General features: G+C 43.1%; 1 protein-coding gene across 2 annotated transcripts in view; it reads left to right on the forward strand.

Moving 5' to 3' along the window:
- The window catches only part of tafa5a (TAFA chemokine like family member 5a), a 166360-nt gene that overhangs the window by 48521 nt on the left and 96944 nt on the right, over positions 1-20895 (forward strand). Inside the window, exon 1 of one of the 2 annotated variants that reach the window (XM_030439819.1) lies at positions 8118-8839. The exons of the other annotated variant lie outside the window; for it this stretch is intronic. Within the exon in view, the coding sequence (XP_030295679.1) occupies positions 8749-8839 (91 nt within the window). The 5' untranslated portion in view covers positions 8118-8748. Of the gene's footprint in view, positions 1-8117; positions 8840-20895 lie in introns of those variants that run through there. 2 annotated transcript variants of the gene reach the window in all.

The following is a 20895-nucleotide window of genomic DNA, read 5'->3' on the forward strand; positions in this document are numbered from 1 at the left end:
AAGCACATACAAATGTTTGACATTTTCCTCCAAATTCTTTCCATTTCGCCAAATCTGGCGAGGAAATGAAATTCTTTGAGACCAAATATGTGAAGGCTGAACAACCTTGATGGACACCTCCATAATGTAAATGTGCCATAAACTTTTGAAACCTTTTTAGATAAGGTACAATAATTATGTCATGTTCTCCCAGAATAGAATAGAACAGAATTAAGGTCAATTAAAGTAATCTGTCATTTCTTTTAGGCTAATAATAAGCCCTTCATAGAATTAAATGAGCTATAAATGACACTGTTATTTTCTTTTTATCTCAAGTATGTCTATCTTTATATTTAGCATTATATACTTTATGAAAATAGACAATTTTACTTAAAACCACCAAACTTTAGGATGTGGACAATTACCTGACACCCTGGCTATCGAATATTTCTTAAATACAAAGACATGACTGTGACAGATGTCTGAGGTGACATGTTTTTGATGGATTATTTCCTGTCAGACGCTTTGTTTCTGTCTTGTGGGTGTCAGGTGATTGACAAGGAAGCAAAAGGAAACACAATGAACGACATATTAAACACAAGAACTTACTGATTAAACAGTGAGTTTCTACAAAGCCAAATTGTTGCTTTTATGCTCTCCTGAAGGAAGATTGATCCGTGGTTTCTCTAACAATGGTGGCTGAGTGCAGATGGAGCTGGGTACAAAACTTGAGGTCTTATTAAGCTCATTTTCAGGTTCATACTTTTATTTGGGGGTCTTAGTTGAATGAGAGTTGCACATGCGCATTTCTAAATGGGCAGGATATAGCCAATCAGAGGCAGAGCAGAGCTTGTCATGTCAAGCAAGGTAGTGTGATCTAAAATAACACTGCTACAGCGATAGCAAATGTATGTCTGGTGACTGACTGGAGTGTATATATTTTATGCTATGCTATGCTTATGATGAATATATATTTGTATAATGCCAGTTACATAGTGACACACATGAAAGTAAAGGTTTGACTCCAAACCAGGTGTATCAGGCAGTGCAGGAGCAGTGTTTTCTTTGGGAGAGAGTAACTCCCTTGGACTTGGGGATTTTTCACTTTGCAGACCTTTAACAAGGACAAAAATAACACAAACACAATTTCCTTTCCTTTAACACAATAAAGGAAAGGCAAAAACACCCAAAAAGGCAAAAACACCCAAAACATTATATGACCTCTTTATATCACAGTCCATATCAGCCACAGGAATATATATATATAAAGTTTCTTCGTACCGAGCATTTTGATAGGTCATGTCTTTATATAAAGTTGCTGCAAATGTGTTCTACTGTTACTACAAAGCATTCTCTACTGTGCAGTCTGGGATAGACAGTCTGGGATATATATACATATATATATATATATTTTTATTTTTTTTATTTATTTCATTTTTTTTTTTTTTTAATAATGGCAGTCCTTAACTCTTCACAGCATATTGGCATATTGCTCAACTAATGATCAAATATAGACACGGGTGGCATACAAAACACAAAACATTCTCACTTCTGGTATCAATGTTTCAAACTCAGATATGACAGACAGAAATGTTGGACTATGCAATCCTGCTGCAAAACTTGGATTCTCCACTGGGTAATTCATGGACTATGACATGTTTATTCAATTATCCATCTATTAGGTCCTTAAAGGACTTAATTTAGAGTTGACCTCACCTCAGGGGCAGCCATCATTTCATGACAGACAGGAGCGATGTGTTTATCTGCCCAAAAAATAATGGCTCCACCTGACAGAAGACAAAGTGGCTCACAAGAGAAACCATACTGGTGGCTGCTGCATCAACTTTTATCTCTGATTAAACCATAAGAATCTTTGTGTTGGACACCCTACTGGACATGTGCCGTATGTTCCTGCTTTTCCCTCTGATTAAGCCCTCCTTCAAATTTATTGGCCATGGGAAATAATGGGAAACACAGCGAATGTAGAAGTTTTAGGCCATTACTCATGGATTTTATTGGCATGGGCTCTGTCTGGCACACAGCCAGTGACCTGCACAGAGGACAAAGCAAGCAACGCCTCTCCTGGCTTCTGGCAAGGAAAATCAGCGGTGAGGGGGTGGCGGTAGGAGAAAGTGAGAGAGGAGACGTGGCAGCAGTGTAGGTGGGTGGTGTGAGGATACAGGAAATAGTTTAATAATTTACAAAAAAACAGAGAAATAAAATTATTTTACAGTACGCCAAAACGTATCCCAAAACATATTTGATATCTCGTTGTAATAAAAAAAAGGGGTGTTGGAAAAAAATGAAAGCAAATCTGACAGGGATTTTTAATGGTGTCTAGACAGAAAAGTTTGTCCCCAAGGCAGCAGCACAGAATGAGCCCCTGTGTGCTTTGTGATAAAAGTTGCGAGAAAAATCGCTGGATATAATATACCAATAAATGGATATTTATAGATTTCCACAAGTCACATAATTGTAAAGGTAAAATAAAACCTAATTGTTTGGGGTCCTGGAGACCTGGAGCCTTTTTGACCAAACAGAAAGTACACTTAATATTGTTTTATCAGCTTGATACCTCAGGACTTTTGGTAATTGTAAACAGGATTCTGAATGGAGGAACACTGCAGAGATCATAGTGGGGCTGCCCAAAGAGGTGCCAATGTTGGCCTGTTATAAAGTTAAATATATATATATATATATATATATAAAGTTAAATTCATATATATATAGAGTTAAATATATTATATATAAAGTTAAATGTATATACTGTATATATAAAGTTAAAATGTTATATATATATAGATAGATAGAGAGAGAGAGAATATTATTAATGTTTATGCCTTTCTAATTTTTTTTTTCCTTATTTACGGCTCTGAAAACATGTAGGGACCTTAATTATAATTTGTTTTATTATCTAAGCACTGGCTGAATGACACTTTTTGTAGGAAGTCAGGCATTTAATGGAACTGTATTGGATCCTAGTGCCATTTCCCATCTTGCAAAACAATTGTTCTTTTGTTCCGTGGCCACCCATTTAGTTTACATTTTGGTCCCCCCAAGGGAAAAAAGTTTCAGCGCCCCTGCTCGAGGGGTCTAACTTATGGTCTGTGAATGACTGTATGGACATACATGTTCATGCATGAACATATAATAAATGATCAATTACTTCTGCATCTGATTCCATAACATGTGCTTTACAGTCCATTCCAAGTTTTGACAACTTCATCAACTGCTCAGTTTGTAGCAAAGAGAGCATTTGGCAGTTGAATATTTTCTACATAATAAGTTTAAATAAGGTTAGAGGAGAGAAAAAAGAAGACACTTGGTACGTTTTCACTTAATTAAACTTAAGTTATTAGTTATTTGATATCATCAGGGTTATTCTTTTCAAACTCTGGAAAACTCAAAGCTGCTACTGAACTGGAATTATTTTTGGAGGTTGCACATACAACATTGCAGCAACAATAGGGCAGAAAATCCAATGCAGAGAAGCATTGACTAATGACTAAATTAAATATGTGGACAGTTGTAACCAGGTTAATTGGATGTGGCTCAGCAAAAAGAGCAGGTCGTACTCTAATAATAAATAATAATAAATTTGACTTGACTTGACTTGACTTGATTCTGTGGATCAGTGTTTCGATCACCAGCTCTGGCTGCATGTTCAAGTGTCCTTGGGTAAGATACTGAACCGCGAAAATTCTCCTGCTGGCTGCTCCATTGTTGTGTGAATGGCTGAGAATAGAAAGATTGTGGGCTGTTCGGTGAGGAAGTGCTGTATCGCTCCTAATGAGCAGGTCGGCACTTTGCACAGCATCCTCTGCCATCGGTGTATGAATGTGCATGCAAACGGGTGTATTTGGCATTTGTCTGAAGGCGCTTTGAGTAAAAAGCACAACATTAACGTAAGTCTAAGTATACAACGGTAACGGAAGAATCCATGCTAGCCTGGTTTGCTGCTCTATTATCACTGCAAATTCCTGGTGACACTTGACCTATGAGGAAATAGCATCGACATGTAAAGGAAGCGGAGTGCCAGCAACGTTCACCCTGCGTCCTCTCTGTGCTCGAGTTTATACACTAAGCCAAAGACACACTGCTTGTGGGGTTTGTTGCAAGCCCAGTGAAGCTACAGCTGACTTAAAGGATAAGTTCACCCAGAAATGAAAAGTCCATCATTATCTCCTCCTACTGATGCCAGTGGAAGGTTGGGTGAAGTCTGCAAAAACATTTCTGGAGCTTCAGAGCAAAAACAGTGTTGCAGCATTGTCCTAAAAACTCGACGTAGATGGGGACTTGTTTTAAAAAAGAAAAAAAAAAGATGAAAATCAACCAGAAAAAAATCATTAAATGTTTTTTTTAACACGTTATTGACAACCTTTTAGAGCCAAAATCTTCACTGTAGCTGCTGAGCAAAAAGCGTTAGCGCCCACTCCGTCTTACGAAGGCGCACGAGGTCTACCACATGTCGAGGGTGTAATTTATGTGTTTTCAAATACATTTGGGACCGAGCAGATTCAAGAGACTTGGATGAGCAGTAGGGAGCCATTTAATGCTTTGTTTTTTATTTTATTTATTCCATTTTTAAGTCCCCATCTACTTCAGTTGTTCAAGACACTCTGTTAAACCGTTTTGCTGTGAAGCTCCAGAAATGTTTCTCCGCTGACGAAACTTTATCCGACTCCGAGGATGAGATGATAGCGACTTAATTTTCACCTTCCTGGTAAATATATCCTTTTAAGTGGGTGGCGAATGTCGATTTCTGCTTTATAAATAACTGAACAGAAAAGCCTAATTACTGGGAGGTGCTGCGTACTTTTCGAGTTCTAAATATTTCCTCACAGTTACACAAACAGCCATTGACACCTTAAATTGGTGTTAAAAAAATGACGTTTCCAAACAGTGTACATATGGTTCGGGTGCCTTGGGAGCACTTTACAGTTTCAATATGGCAACCTTGTGAATAGATGTAATTGGTTCCTCTGGCAAACTGTGCCATGCTCATCTCAGTTTTCCAAACGGTCTCTTAATTAGGCTTTATGCACATGCAAAGAGTTATGCGCAGCTCGCCACTCTTCTGGTGAGTAAAGAGTAGTATATAGGCTGAGCAGATGATACATTTAGACATTCACGCACATCCATACAGTCACAAGCGCACATACAGTCTTAATACTCCAAAATCCTTGTAGAGGTCAGGTCTCTGATAATTGCTTTCCATGCAGAAGATGGATGGATCACAGCTTTAGAGGAGGAAGCTGGGAGGTGTCAGGCCCTCTCCAACACACACACACACACACACACACACACACACACACACAAACACACACACACATTCACATCCATGCAAACTTGCTATAAAAAACACACACAAAACAAAAAGGCGTAGACATTCACAGCATGCGCAGTAAAACACATGCACAGTCTGGCACGCATGCCAGCCAACAGAGACTGTTATCAGCTAATTAGTGCTAGTAGCTGCAGGGGCCAACCTTATTGACAGTGCAATGACAGCTCTCCGGTTTGAGTGGCAGCGTCAGTCGCTGGACCGTGTCATTCTGATTCAATTATAAACACACAGATGCTGGGATCAAACTCGCGAGTGGCCCCCCGAGGTGGAACCGCAGCCTTGAAAAACACCGCCATCACTTGAGCGGACATATGGGTATATCGTGTGCAAACTGACCAGTCTCGTCCAAATGGCTGACTGACCGACTTAGCCGTTCAGTGAAGTACGTTTCAATTTGCATCTCTCGCCACGTCACACGTCAGCATTGAGATATACATAAAGCAGGAACAATAGCTTCGTTAGCGCGCAGCGGGAGTGGAAGGGGGGATTATACAAGCTATTGTTGCCCTCCTCCAGTCCGATTGCTTCTACTCACAAGATCCAGATACTCTTTTTTTAAACATCAAACTGAGAACAGAGCAGAGGAGGCCCTCTTTAAGAATTTGCAATGGCATAAATTCTTTATGTTTGTAAAATGATGAAATTTTAGGCTACATGTGTAATGGGTTTCAGGGGGTGTTGAATATTCTTAGAAAAGGAGCCTCAGGCCGGGCTACCCAAAGCTATATTGCTTGTTCCAACAACTGGGAGGCTTGGCTAACAAGGAGGTGCACAATTTCCTTACCACACATTTTACATTTTCTTTCTGCAGCATCCAGGGATGAGGTGCAGGAAATCTACAATTTGCATCTTTTTAAAAATATCTGAAATGGAAGTGGCCACCTTTTTGTTTTTATATCTTTATGACTTAATTTTAAAGGAGAAACAAAATGCTCATTTTCAGGCTCATTATTTCATTGTCGAGTTACTGCTAGAAAGGGTTTCACTGTGAGAAATGTCCCTGTTTGATTACAGTAAAATAAACTACAGCTTATAATTACTGTAAAAAAAATAGTTCTTGTGCGGCACAGACACCTTACAGTAAAATACTGGCAGCGTAAGTAACAAGCATGTTACTTAAGTGTTCCTACTGTAAAGTTTATTCATGTAAAAAAATATTTTAGCACTTTATTATGTGATTACTGTAAAATGTTGTACTGTATAGTGTGCTCTTTACAGTATAATGCTGCTAGAAGTTCATGCTTTAAAAAATTGGAAAAACACCAACATTTACTGTATTATACTGTATTTACAAATAGCAGTGCCTTACTGTGCAAAATGCCCTGTACTTTTACAGCAACTTTTTACAGTGTGGTGCTCAAAAAAACACATCAGTTACCTCAAACTGTCCACTGCTGCAGCTCTGTATTCCCCCTCTGTCTGAAACACTCTGTTTTGGCACATGTCTTTTTAAAGCCCGCCTCCTTAATACCTACTCTGCTCTGATTGGTCAGCTCACACACGCCTGAGCCAGCATCACTCACCCTGTCTCAGCCGGCGCTGTCTGTTTGCATAAATTCAGAGATGGAATATAACTAAGTACATTTTTACTCAGGTACTGTGCGTATGTACAATTTTGAGGTACTTGTACTACACTTGGGTATTTCTGGTTTCTGCTACTTTATGCTTCCACTCTCTAACAATTTGGAGGCAATTGTGGTACTTTACTACTCTACTGCATTTATTTGATAATTTTAGTTACTAGTTACTTTGAAGATTACATATTTCCAAAAGTAGTGCGTTTTTATCAATAATCAGTCAACCCTGAGTATACAGTATATATTTACATGTAAATATGTTTATAATGTACTTTCACTTTTGCTTTTGGTACTTAAATACAGTTGACATCAGATACTGTTAAGACTTTTACTCAAGTATTGTTTGCATGGGTGGACTTTCACTTTTACCAGAGTCACATTTTAACATGATATCACTCAGTACGACTCATGGGTACTTTGTACAACATTGCATATGCAAATGTTTGACAATGTGATGTCAAGAACTCACGGGGAACGGGCGTTTCAGGAGCAGTGTTTTCTGTGGGATAGAGGAGCTCCTGTTGGCTTCTTAATTTTCAAGACCTTTTAAATGCACAATATACAATAAACCGGGGGGGAGGGGGGGGATAAATAATAAAGCAAGTCCCCTTTAATGGAACAGGGGTTAGAACTGAACAGGCAACACTCTTACTAACTTAGTCTAGTTCAGCAGGATCACGCACCGTTTGCTCACTATTTATCAGTGGAACGATCCTTTAATAGCAGCACCATCTCATGCTTTGTGGCTGGAGGAGATTATTTGGAGGAGTTGTGACGTAAACTGGAGCTAAGCAGAGAGGAACAAAACAGTCAAACCCGTCTGAGGAACACACACAGAGGATGGATGGAGAGAGAGAGAGAGAGAGAGAGAGAGAGAGAGAGAGAGAGAGAGAGAGAGAGACGTGCAGACATTCATCACGCCTCCAACTGTTGTGATCCTTCTGCGCAGCCAGGTCTGTGCTCAGTCTGATTTGAGATAAAGTCGGGGGGAATTCATCCACACACACACGCCTCTGGTTTGGAACCCCCCCCCCCCCCCCCAAAAAAAAAAACAAGGCTTTTCAGGAGCTGTGACGTTCGCAGGGATTAAGCTGGAGATGCATAGTTTATGAAACTGGTTGTTCTCGTGCGTAAATGGCAAGAGTTGCATTGGACTGATTCAAGAGGGGAGAGAGAGGGGGAGGGAGGAGGGAGGGAGGGAGAGAGAGAGAGAGAGAGCGACAGAGAGAGGGAGGGAGAGAACGACACATAGAGAGAGACAAGGAGAGAGAGAGAGAGGCTGCAAGGCGACTTGGCTGGCAGTATTTCGCCTCTGCCTCTCCAGCAGTGGGAGAGATGTGCGTAACATGCAGCGGAGAGCGGTGATCATCATCTGCGCGCCGCATCGCCGTGGAGCCGCCGTGCGCACTCGAAGACGGAGACACGCCGAGGGGCGCAGCCCGCTCTGAGCCCGACGCGAGCGAGCAGCCGACACGCTGCTGAGGGGAAGAAGAAGAAGAAGAAGAAGAGGGGAGAAGATGTGGGGAGAGACGTCAAGCCTTCAGACGGTGATCGGGGGTTAACAGCCCTGCTGTTTGGAGCCACTCTGACGCACTCTGAGCGCAGATCCGTCGCTGTTAAACGGAATCCTTTCCCGCTCTGTCACATCTGAACCTGGACTATCACGGGAGGATCTTTCTTTTTTTTTGTATCTTTTTTTTTTTCTTCTTCTGCTTTTGCACGAAGGGAATGAATGCTGAATTTGGCCGGCAGAGTATGAGCCAGTGCGTGTCTGTGAGCTGAGGTGGAGTGTGTCTCTCCCGCCGCACGGCTGTCTCGGTCCGCCACAAGCCTCCCTGCGCCAGGATGCAGCTGCCCAGAGTTGCGTGGGCACTGACCGGAGCGGCGATCTGCTGCTTTCTCATCCTCCTTATCCACTCCCGCCTGCTCAAAGAAGGTAATCACTCTCAACTCCGCCTGGTTACACGCCACTTTTTTTTTTTTTAATTTATTTATTTTTGCACTGTTCCAATGCGCCGCGGCGGCTGTAGTTCCCATGAAGTTTTTCGCGGCGGTTAATCCAATGCGGAGCGTGCACGTCGCAATCGTTGAATTAAAATATAGCCTTTTTTTCTTTCTCTTTATTTTATTCGCCTTGAGATAAAAATCCAATCAGAAGCAGACGTGTGTGTGTGTGTATGTGTGTGTGTGCACGAAGCACAGGTGGTGATCCTGAGCAGCCTCATCCGCAATTTTCCTTATCAACAAGTCATTGAGAGGATGGTCGATTGATCAATGTTTTGCCCGATCGAAGGAATAAGTTGAAGCTGTGCAGGAGGGAGGGAGGGAGGGGGAGCGGTATTAAAAGCAGCAGTGCTTGTGTAGAATACTGATTTGTTGTAAACGTTCTCAATAGATGGCACTAGAGTCTTGCTTTAGGGTAACATTGAGGTCAAGCGGCTCTAATGTTGTTCCATTCACCTTCTGTTGTCGTTTCTGGCCCAAATGCGTTCAAGACGGGAGTGAATTTCAATCATACCATCCACGCAGCCCGACACACACCATCCACAGTGTGTCTGTCGCCGCAGCCGTGCTGTGTGGACGGCACAGCCTGCAGGCATGGCTGCATTGTTTGGGAACTGGTTACCGAGTTCAATTTGCTGACATTGGGATGAATCGAAGGGAGTCAGGTGTCGACCGATGATTCAGTGTGCAACAAATCATTAATTCCGCCTACAGTGTGGCATAATAAATAGGAATTGGTACCTGTCTGCGGGGAGACCTTCACGCAGAGGTTGAGTACACTTACAGCTCAAACTCCTCATGAAAGTCAAATGGTATAAACCTGGGAATTAGTGTTCTGTATGAACCTGGCACAAAAAAACAGCACTTAACTGCTCCCTTTCTACATGTATGCCCCCCGGGCGAGCAGAGCCTGTTTGGCACTTAGGAACTGTCATGGGCTTCCTTTGTGTCGGCTTGGAATGGCCTGCCATCCCCTCCCTGCCTCCGGCCCTGGGCAAATATTCAGGTCAAGCAGTGGCAAACACTCTCCTCGCCGCGGTGAGTCCATGACCACTGCGGGGTCGGAGAATGTCCAGTCATACTGAAAAGGGGTGGAAAAGAGAAAGAGAGAGAGAGACGGGTGGCGGGGGGGGGGGGGGGGGGGGGACTTGTCCGTCAGCCAAAATGGGAAACAAGGGGAGTTGAGGGGTTTTGTACTGGCACATGTCCCGAAGCCTTCCTTTGGAGTTTTAATTTACTGTGGCGTGCTAGCCTGCTCCACAGAGGTCAGAAAGAGGATTGTGTGGCCACCTAACAAACGGAGCAAAAAAAAAAAAAAAAAAAGTGCTGCTCGTGGCGGTGTCAACGCGAGGGGCTCTCATTAGATTCGGGCCATCAGCACTGTCAGGCTTGTTGACCGGCAAGGCAATATTTTTGACCTTCACCGACCGACTTGTTTGTCTGTATCATGTTGTGCTTTTTTCCACAGAGGTGTTTTTCCCCTAAGCCTGCATTTTCTTTGCTTTCCAACTTGACACCGAATAGCTTTTAACTTGGCGGAGAGGTGGGTGGGCTGGGGGGGAGGGGGGACGAGCCGCCCGGTCGGTCGCTCGGTGGCGCGAACATGCAATGTAAGTTCATTAGAGTTTACGGGGTCCCTATTGAAATGTACTGGAGAGAGGCGCACAAAGGAGGGTTGAGAATGTGCTCACTTTAGACGACAAGAATGGCCAAGGTCAAAGCCAGCTGTAAGGGCTAATAATACGAACTGATAAAAAGAATTCAAAGGACTGCATTAGTGACAGTCTTTTGGGGATGGGGATAATGAAAGGCATGCACAAGGGGCCTTATAAAGAACAGACCCCTTTTAATCTTGTCTCACATGTTCCTTCAGAAGAACATCAAGGTTGTGCAATGCAGCCCCCCTCCAATCACACATGCAGCACAAAAGGTAGAAGGGAAAACAAGGAAATGTATTTTTAGCCCTCTCTCAGATTAATCATCTGTATCTATGTGTAATGCTTGTGTGTGTGTGTGTGTGTGTGTGTGTCACTGCTGGTGGTATGTTGTCTGAAGGTAGGCTATCGACATGTTCCAGCAAAGGTGGGAGTTCTAGCTAGCTTCGAGTTCTAGGGTGGTGATTTCGGCGATGCTCGAGGAAAAAAAGAACCAAAATGTCACCCCCCTGCCTGCCCGTTAGCTAGCCGAACACGCCGGTGAGTGTACTTTTAGGGAGTTTGCGCACCTCATTGTGTCACCCTCCTCGCATAATGTGACACGGGATCTCGTGCGATGAGGAATGGGGATGCGGAGAGTGCGGATCGGGGCTGGAAACATATTAAAACACCATGCATAGGGAATGCGCGGATGAATTTTTGCGCCATAAATTTCTCACACTGTCCACTTCAATAATTCAGGCAATGGAGCAAATCCCATTTTGCTCTTCATTGGCCAAGATATTTGTCACATGGCAATAGAGAGTCTTGACAGGTTCATGGAGGAGTTCTTGGTGAGGGGATTCAGGGCACAGGATATGGTAAAATAAGGACGAGTTATATTCCAACACTTAGATATGTTACTCACTGTTACATAATAGTTGTGCATGAAATCGAGGCAGGCTGTGGGTTACGATTACAGTTATGCAGAGCAGCGTCTTTTGCCCTCAATGGCAGGTGAAATTGTGTCAAAATAGTAGAATATTTTTCCTTTCAATTAGGAACCTTATTTGTAGATAATTATCTTCTTAAGTGCTGTAAATCGTGAGGATATTCTCACGCCCGCAGACACGGAGGAGATAAATGGAATAATTTGGAGTGATTGATCTGTATCTGCTTCTTGATGTATCGCACATGGCGCCACAACTATTGTGCCACGGCTGACAAAGTGATCTTCATTTAAGATAGAACAATCTCGGCTGTTACCAGTGAACAATTTGTGTGGTGCTGTTGAGGCGTTACGTGAGAAACCATAGCCTTGTACGGATGGAACATGCAGTTTGATTTGAAGGAGATTCCGAAGAAGCCAGCCCTTTCAGACATGAGGTGTTATGAAAAGAATCTCGGGTAAATCCCTCCACTAAACTCCTTTTTAACTGTACCCATTTCGCTAGTAGCTGTTTCATACTTCAAAGAGAAGCATATTGCTTAAGCTGTCTCTGTGGCAATGACAAGTTGAACTGGAGTACCATCGCATATTTTCTTGTTATTCATTCATAAAGCCTTGTGTCTGCACGCCCAAGTGGCCTCCCGACGTCCTCTGCCTCCCCCAAAAACAGGCCGCTGCTCTGCCCGACGAGTGCAGTTATTGATCCTCAGGTAAAACCACAGGGTGACTCGTAATGGGCCAAAGTGACAGAGATATGTGTATTCATACACTGCGCCTGACATCTGGCAACCCAAATCAGTTTTCATTTACCACAGACAGACAGAGGCCCTGTCCGGGGGATCCTCGTTTAAAAAGATATGGATTCCAAAGGTAGTCTGTGGTGTGGCAGCCCTGCTCCGGAGCAGCTTCAGGCAGATTTGGGTCAAGCAGTGGCAAACTCTTGGTGTCATGCACGTACGTGGCCCTTGGAGAAAGGGAAGCCCTGTCATGTCTTAAGACATGAGTTTTGAAAGGAAGACACTTCATGTCTGCACGCCCAAGTAGCTTCTGTCTTTGACTGTTTCGCCTATATTTCCTAAAAATGGATAGGCGAAATTCCCTGTAACGAAACTTCTATAGTGTACATGTTCTGTACTTTGACCCATTGTGTCTGTGATCGGTGATGCAGCTTGTGCGTGGAGATGTCCTCACAGGCCAAGCAAGAGGTCATCCGGTGGATTTTTTTCTCAAAGAGGCTCCTGTAGAACATTGTCTTATCAGGTCACCTGCACAAAGCCCTTAAAGCAAAGCTCATGTCACTTCAGGATAAGCTATCCTAACCCTAACTCAAATGTGACATGCCATTAATTGCAGCCTCCAACATGTGACCCCATTGCCTGGCAATTCGTCCAGCCTTTTTTCCAAGAATGGGACTAGCTTTACAACTCGTAGAATGCTTGGCTCTCCGCAGCAGCGTGTGGTTATGTAAGGCGCTGAAGGGCTGCTACACAACTGTTGTTTGTTTTGTATGACGCTATGTTGTTTTGTCCTTTGTCTTATTGCAGCAATTTCCATCCGACTATTGGATTTCAGTGTACCATCTGTGAATGCTGTTTCATTTTCCATCAGAATATTAAATGTGTCCGTGCTAAAGCAGCAGAATGCTGAATACACTTTTAGCCGTTTGCCAAGCATTACCTGCATTTAAAAGATGAAGATAGTTTAATTACAGTCCAGGCCAGAGTGAGCTGCAGAATGAGATCTGACTTGAATATGACTCAGAGATACAGCAGCAGAGGTTTAGTTATTAAGTATTTCTTCCTTCTTAAGCATCTATTATTAATCTGCAGAAAAGGAGGGATTTTAGGGAATTTAGCCCCGAAGCACAGCTCCAGGCTCAAATGACATAAAGATAATATGAATGAATTTAATGCCGCAGTAATACTCGTTTAGCATACAGAAGCAATGTCACAATCGCCATGTTTTATGAGGCAAATCCTCGGTGATTTGCAAAGGTACACATAGGTAAGCAGAGCATTCCTGCGCATATAATCTGCTGTAAACCGATTTAAATTGAGCACAATTTATCTTTAATGGTCAGTATCAGCTGCAATCCATATGGGTAATGCACAATAATCAATTGCCTAATTGATTCATTACTTAAGGGTTTGTTAATTAATTCACTTCGATCACAGACGCAGCACAGACCTGCGGTGGTTATCAAGGTAATCTAAGCCTACTCCAAACAACCCCCTTGAGTCCTGTGTCCTCGGGCACTTCTCATCTATGTGTGTGTGTGTGTATATTTACTCATGGAACTGTTTTTCACCGTTCCTATTGATTGTGGGACAGTAAAAAGTGTGCACTATTGCACCCAGTTTTCCTAAAGTCCTATTGATTGCCTTTTGGCAGTGCTTTGGGACAATAAAAGAAGGCAGTGGTTGGAGTAAGACTCTAATGAAAAGCTGGCTGCGAGGGTCCTCCCTGGGTTCCAGTTTTTACTGGAGGGACTCATTGGCCTTTGGAAATAGTGATGTCAGAGAGACATCGACCTAACACACCTCATTCTTGCCCTTCCACCCATGAAGTGCCGCCTAAAACTCCCCGAGGCCCTACCAATCTGAGCTTAAAGACACAGAATTGAGCCACTGTGTAAAGCCTTGAATCAGCAAGGACATGCGATGCTACGTCTTACATCCGCGAGCGCATTATCATAATACAGATGCTGGTGATAAAACGTGTAACACAAGCAGTAAATTTTGGCACAGATCAGCAAGCAAGCACAGATTGCTAGATTGAGCTCTTCCTGGATGTAAGATGTGAGGAAATGCATAAAGGACTGAGTGGTTTTAATAACTGAAGCTGTATCTTTAATTAAAACCTCACGCAGTAGCCAGGGAACGTCTTCAGTGCGATAGAACTCGGCTCAGTAAATTAGTCATGTGAGTGTGTGTATACACACACACTTACACGAGTGAAGGAGGAGGTTTGGCAGACAACGCGTGCGCACACACACGCACACACACACACACACACACACACACTGAGGAGTAGAAGGAGGGCCGGTAGTTTGAGAGGTTAGAAACTAGCGAGGCCATTTGTCTATCGACTTGTCAGCTGGTGGGAGAAAGATCCTCTCGGATCAGCGTTTTACTCCAAGGAAGGGCGGATTCCTCAGGGGCCATTCTTGCAACACTGGCAACATGTCCATCATGACCATCTGTCAAAGAGAAGACCGTCCCTCCCCTTAGATGATCTAACCCAAGCTTAGAGAGTATTTGTCAAGATATACAATCTCCAAGAGTGCTGATTTAGGGGAACTGGGCCAGGCCCTCATGAGCTAACTCTTCAGACTATTGATTGCGTGACCAACAGGGTGCTCGAGTGTGATACATCCACACATTCTTGAGGAAATGATGGGTGGGAAGTGTGCTTACCCCTTCTGCGCTTACAATGTGTGTTTTCCTGCTATGTCAAAGGTAGAGATGAGGTCATACCTCCGTTCGATCAATCGCCATGTCTCTGTTCATCAAGATGATCAATAGCTACTTAAGAAGTTTGATCTTTGTGCGTGAGATCACAGTCGTTCGAATAGATTGAGATTCAAGGTTTTACCGCCTTCACAAAAGCTTGGCCCTAGAGGCCGTTGTGACACAAATGTGGTGTCTGTGATAACAGGCTCGGTCATGCTTTATGGATCCAGCGCATTTGAAGCATTTTTCTGTTTTCATCTGACAGAAACGCAGGTTTAATCTTGCATTAGGTTGGCTATAGTGCATTCGTTTTTTGTGTCAAAGGGGCAGAATATTACTGATGCTATGCTTCTCCACTGAAACAAATTGCGTGTTACTCTTTAGAAAACTAATGGAGGCTTTATCGATTCGAACAAGGCCAGCCACTTGCTTTGTCTCGGCTGTCAGATTGTGTCTAAAGCAATTTCATAAAGATCATTATTTTCTTTCTTGGGATGTCTTGCAGCTAAACAAGATCTTCCTTTCGTTCGTTCCTGCCTTTTGTACTGCCCACGGCGGCAGCTCTTATGGTCCAATTGAAAATGAATTAGAATAGAATGACACATAATGAAAATCACTAAAAAACATTGGCACGTCACATCCCCTTAGCTTGTTGCACCCTCGAATAGATTGCTTGTGGGGTTCCAATTCCTATTCTCGATCTAACTCAGCAAGAGAAAATGGGTTTAGCACACTGTAAAGGACAAGCCATAACATTATGGGTCATAACAAGCGGTGCCACTCATTTATCTTCTAATGGCATTATAGCGTGCGGGGGGAAAGGTGCTGACATGGGTGTTAGTCATGCAACAAAGCGAGATAACTCAACACGTTCGCTGCACTTATGGTGATCATCGATGACATAATTGATGTAGCTGGCAAGCCTCACAGAGTCACATTCTGATCCAGCAGGTCGCTTGAATAACATTATTGAGGTGATTGCATGTTTTATCTTGTTTACTCATTGGAACCCCCTTGTCTTCTGAAATTGTGAAGCATTTGTATGCAGAATCTGTGCTCGATGAAGTGGAACCTGCTTTCACACTCAAATTGATTGATGTGCCTTGTAGTACACAGACTAAGACTAACTCAAAGCATTAGCAAAGTTTTGATAGAGGAAAAACAGGCAAATGTTTTTTTGAGTTATGCTCTGGTGAGAAAAACTGAATGTGCTCTGTTTCGAGTCTTCATTTTGTTCAGTGATTATACAACATGTTCTCACTCCCAACTCATCAAATACAGCAGCTTGGTCAGTGGCCTTAAGCTTCAAACCATGACTCACTACGTATCCCTTTAGTGTTAGCTTTGCACATGAAGGGATCCGAGGTCAAGTCAGGTACAAAAGCTACTTGCAACCAGCCATGTAGCCACAGGTGTGCCCAAATGTGCCAGTGTCATCTAAATCTAAAGTTGCCACGCCAGAGAAAATTGTAAGAAATATGAGATAGCAGCAAACTAAAAAAAAAAACATTTCTCATTATTCCTTATACTGTTGCAAGTATTGGACTACAAGAGATACGTCATGTAATTTGTAACGAAAGTTCATAATGAGTCCATGCATAACTTGTTGCGCGGCTCCAAAATGGTCAGCAGTTAAGGATTATAACGGCAAAGGTGTCAAGACAGAGAAAGAGTGAAAGATAACGGCTGTCAGAAAAAAGCTGTCTAGGGAGGACGAAGACACACTGACATTGAGGATGCGCCTCACTAAAAGCTTCCTGCGCCTCTAAACCACAGCTGTCGACTGCAGCCACAGCCCCTGGACTCAATGCTGCTCTAACCATTACACATGTATTCGCAATAAATGCTGACAATGCTCGCTGACAAACATTTAAAAATATTATGACATGTTAAGACTTTCTGACTTCATGGTTAGGTTTAGGAAAAGATTTTGCTTTGTGTTGAAATAACTCACTCTGACTTAAGTTGCGTAACTTCTGTGAGTTAACCTACTAAACATACATAACCCAAAAAACAAATCAACATTGGTCACATAGAGGATGTGAACCCCAGTCTCCAGGGCAAAGGCCCTGTGTATGACCTACCCAACCACCCCACCACACCTACCTTGGAATTATTTATCCTACTACTCCAGAGGGTAGCTTCCAGAAATGGACTCTAGAAGTTTAACTACAGCGTCAAACTTAGCAAGCATAGGTCAACTGACCAGGCTGCTGTATTTGATGCACTGGGAGTGAAACCGGGCAGGATTATACCTCAAAATGTATTGTTTGTGCAGCTCCACAACAGTTTGACTTTTTGGCATAACCTCCTGTCTTGCGGAACTAGACTCACCCTGTGTCTGCAACTGTTAATAGCCCTTTTGTACAGCTACATTGCTGCAACATATAGTTTTATGCTTATGTTTACAGCTCTGTCGATACAACAGCAGGGAGGGGAGAAAAAATAAAAAGCAGCCGGCGATTCTGCTTCATCATAATCATTACGGTCCATTCCACATGGGGGAGAGGAACTTCATTATTGTACCTGCAGGGACTGTTAAAAGCAAACTCATGAATACAGAAAGCTTTCTCCTGTGCGGTGTTGTTTCTTTACAGTGCTGCTGCTGGGGAATTCTTAAAGCGACATTCTTGATTTAAAAGTAATTCATATAGTATAGACACATAATAATTCAGCATGTGTACATAATGATTCACAGGGTAGGCTGGATTCAGACGGGGTCTGCTAGCTGTCTGCTCGAGCTCAAATAGAAGGAACACATAAGGGGCAGGTGTGTCACTGCTTTTTCCTTACCTATAGTGTTTCATCATCTGAGAAGTGATGCACATTTTCCCATTTGGTATGCATTGATGTGCATTGACGTGACCTGACTGTAGCGCACATCTTTTCCCTTTAATAACATTGACTTAGCCTCCCCTCCTCACACAGAGTGTACTCAGGATTCCGTATCTCAGAGGTTATTATCACCAAGAAACTCACAGGGAGGGCATGAATCAGACGTACCCTAGATAGCATTTCACCACACAGCGTGGAACACAGAAAAGTACGGAAAAAAAGAAAATCATATTTTAATAATGATATGTATTCAGCAAATGAAATATGCCAGGCTTGCACATTTGCCTTGCTGAACAGACACTAAATTATACCTTGTGCATCGCCACCTAAGCCCAAGGATAATACCACATCCAATGAGTTGAAAGGAAATGGGGCTTGTGGGATGCAGGAAACAGAGTGCCCTTGCCTAAATCAAACGGCGGGGAGAGGAAACATTGACACCTAGGTCCTGTCGGTGCGATTTACCTCCTGCGTGTGTTTTTCCGCCGGGCCTCAGAGCATATATGCACGACGAGGTCGGCTTGTAAACACATGGCCTCGCTCCTTCTGCAGATAAACGTCGCAGCCACAAAACATCTGTGCGTGTCAAGTTAAAGGGAAGAGGTGTAGTGACAAATGCAGACACACACACACACACACATACACGTGTACGCCAGAGTGACAGATTGTATGCACAATCTTGTGTTTGCGTTCGTATGTACATTGCAAAGCAAATTCCTGTAGCTCCAAGTCTAATTCATCAAACAGACTGTGTGAGTGTGTGGCATGGTGTGTGTGTGTGTGTGTGTGTGTGTGTTTCATCATGCATTCCGAACACACACACACACACACACTCTTCTTCAAGATAGTGAATAAATGCTGCAAGCAAGTGTAGATGTGCACACACAGGCACAGAGGCAGCCGTGTATACATATGCCACTAAGGGTCACTTGCCCACACACACAGACACATACATACACACACACAGAGTGCGGCAGGTTCTTATTGGAGTCTAGAGAGGATGAAATATTGCTGCAGAGGCCACACATGCACACAGTCCACGTCTAAGCACACATACACAAGAAAATCAACATACACACAGATGCACACCTACATTACCAACAGTGGACAGTCATTGTGCACTAACAAAGTGTGGACCTCTGTTTCTGGTCATTTTGAATGAACACAAATAGAATGGAAAATTAACTTTTAAGGTCTTTAACACACACACACACACACACATTTAGGGATCATTGAAGCAATCTTGTCAAAGGTGGACAGTGTGTGGGTGTGAAAAAAAGCACCTGTCACATCGTCGTCTACATGTTAAGCATGTTATGTGTTGGGTTATCAAGTTGCTGACAGCTTGATAACCCAACACATAACATACTTACACACACACACACACACACACACACACACACACACAATATTAGCATCATCTGTCATGTGGTTGCCACACATTGACAGATACAGTACATTCCAGTTATTACCTCCAGACTTGATGTAATCTCTGGCTGACACACACGCACACACACACACACACACACACACACACACAATACGCAGCCCACTGACATGCAGGCAGACAAAAAGGCAGAGCTGACATCACGGAGGCAGGGGCAGAAGTAAAACCAGTGACATCTCACCCCTAATAGTGTCTGATAGGTAAACAGAGCATAGCCACCCACCTGCCTTTTGGCCCAGGTGGAACCACTTGAGCAAATTGCCTCCTTAATTGATGGACTTGAACCGGTTGCTGTGTGCTAAGCTCGTGTTTGTGTGTGTGCGTCTGGTGTGTGTGTGTGTGTGTGTGTGTGACTGCAAGGGGGTTTTCTGCCACTGCCTGTGGCTAAGGGAGCAGTAATAGTGGAAAGAGAAATCTGTCAGCCGGTAATGAAATAATTGGCACAAACGGTTACACATGCGGGCTCCCGTGCGCTCACACGCAGTTGCACTTGCTAATGCACGTAACTACACACATGTGCACGGATGCTGACATAGATGCAGACTCTCCTGTGTGCTCTCATACACACACACGCACACACACACACACACACACACACACACACACACACACACACACACACACACCGAACACACCTCTTCAACCATGAGTACAGATGAAAGCCCAGTGAATGAGCCTGATGCACCATTTCCTCTGGCTGTAGCTACAAATGAAGTAACCCAGTGGCCGAATATGGACAGACTGTGACAGCAAATGAGGCGGCAGAGGCACAGACGGATAAAATGTAGCGACGGAGGATGATGAGGGAGAGGAGAAAAGGACACTATCTAAATATATATATATATGTAAAGTGTGGTGAGAGGAGCAAAAGAAGTGCATGAAAGGAGGAGTTAAAGAGTAGAAATGATGACGGAGGAAGAGGGATGAGAGGATGAGACAGACAGAGAGAGAGTCACAGGTTGTTGCCGATGGGTTGCTTCCTGAAATAAATTCTTTTTTGGGGGAGGGTTACCATGGCAACCCAGGTAACGGAAGACGGGGATTGGTTGTGCTAGTAACCCGCACCAGCACTAAGAGAGAGAGGGAGGGAGAGAGGAATCATCCAAATTCTGTGTAGTTTCCGTCCATGTGAGATTCAAGCCACACAGTTTAGGTTTACCCGGGACTGTGATTTCATCAGAGGGATAGGAGCTTTTATCATTAGTCAGATTTTTGTAATTTCTTTCCTGTGCAAGAAGCTAATATACTGTTTTTTTTTAGCTTGGAGTTAATCGACACTTAAGATGATTATCACTGTCATGATTTTGAGAGTGGAAAGGCAGAAGTCAGCCATTTTTTGTCAAGTTTTTGACGTTAATTTGCTCACTGTCAAATTTCCTGCCGGCCTGGTGTCGAGCTGCGTGGCTCCCAGATGTCTGTAAAAGCGGTTTGACTGGGGCAAACTTAAGGAGAAGTCGTGAGCTAAAAATAGATCATATCCATATCTGTACTTTACTCTTAAACTGTGGAAGTATTCAGGGGCTTTATTTAAGCAAAAGTAGAAGTTTGCCCTGAAAATATCTACTTAATGAAAGTGCATAGATATTACTAGCAATATGTGCTTAATGTCAAACTTATAATAATGTGATTGTTATGCTATAGTAAGTTATATTATTTGATTATTATTATAGC

The sequence above is a fragment of the Sparus aurata genome, chromosome 14 (assembly GCF_900880675.1).
Source record: "Sparus aurata chromosome 14, fSpaAur1.1, whole genome shotgun sequence".
Taxonomy (NCBI): Eukaryota; Metazoa; Chordata; class Actinopteri; order Spariformes; family Sparidae; genus Sparus; species Sparus aurata.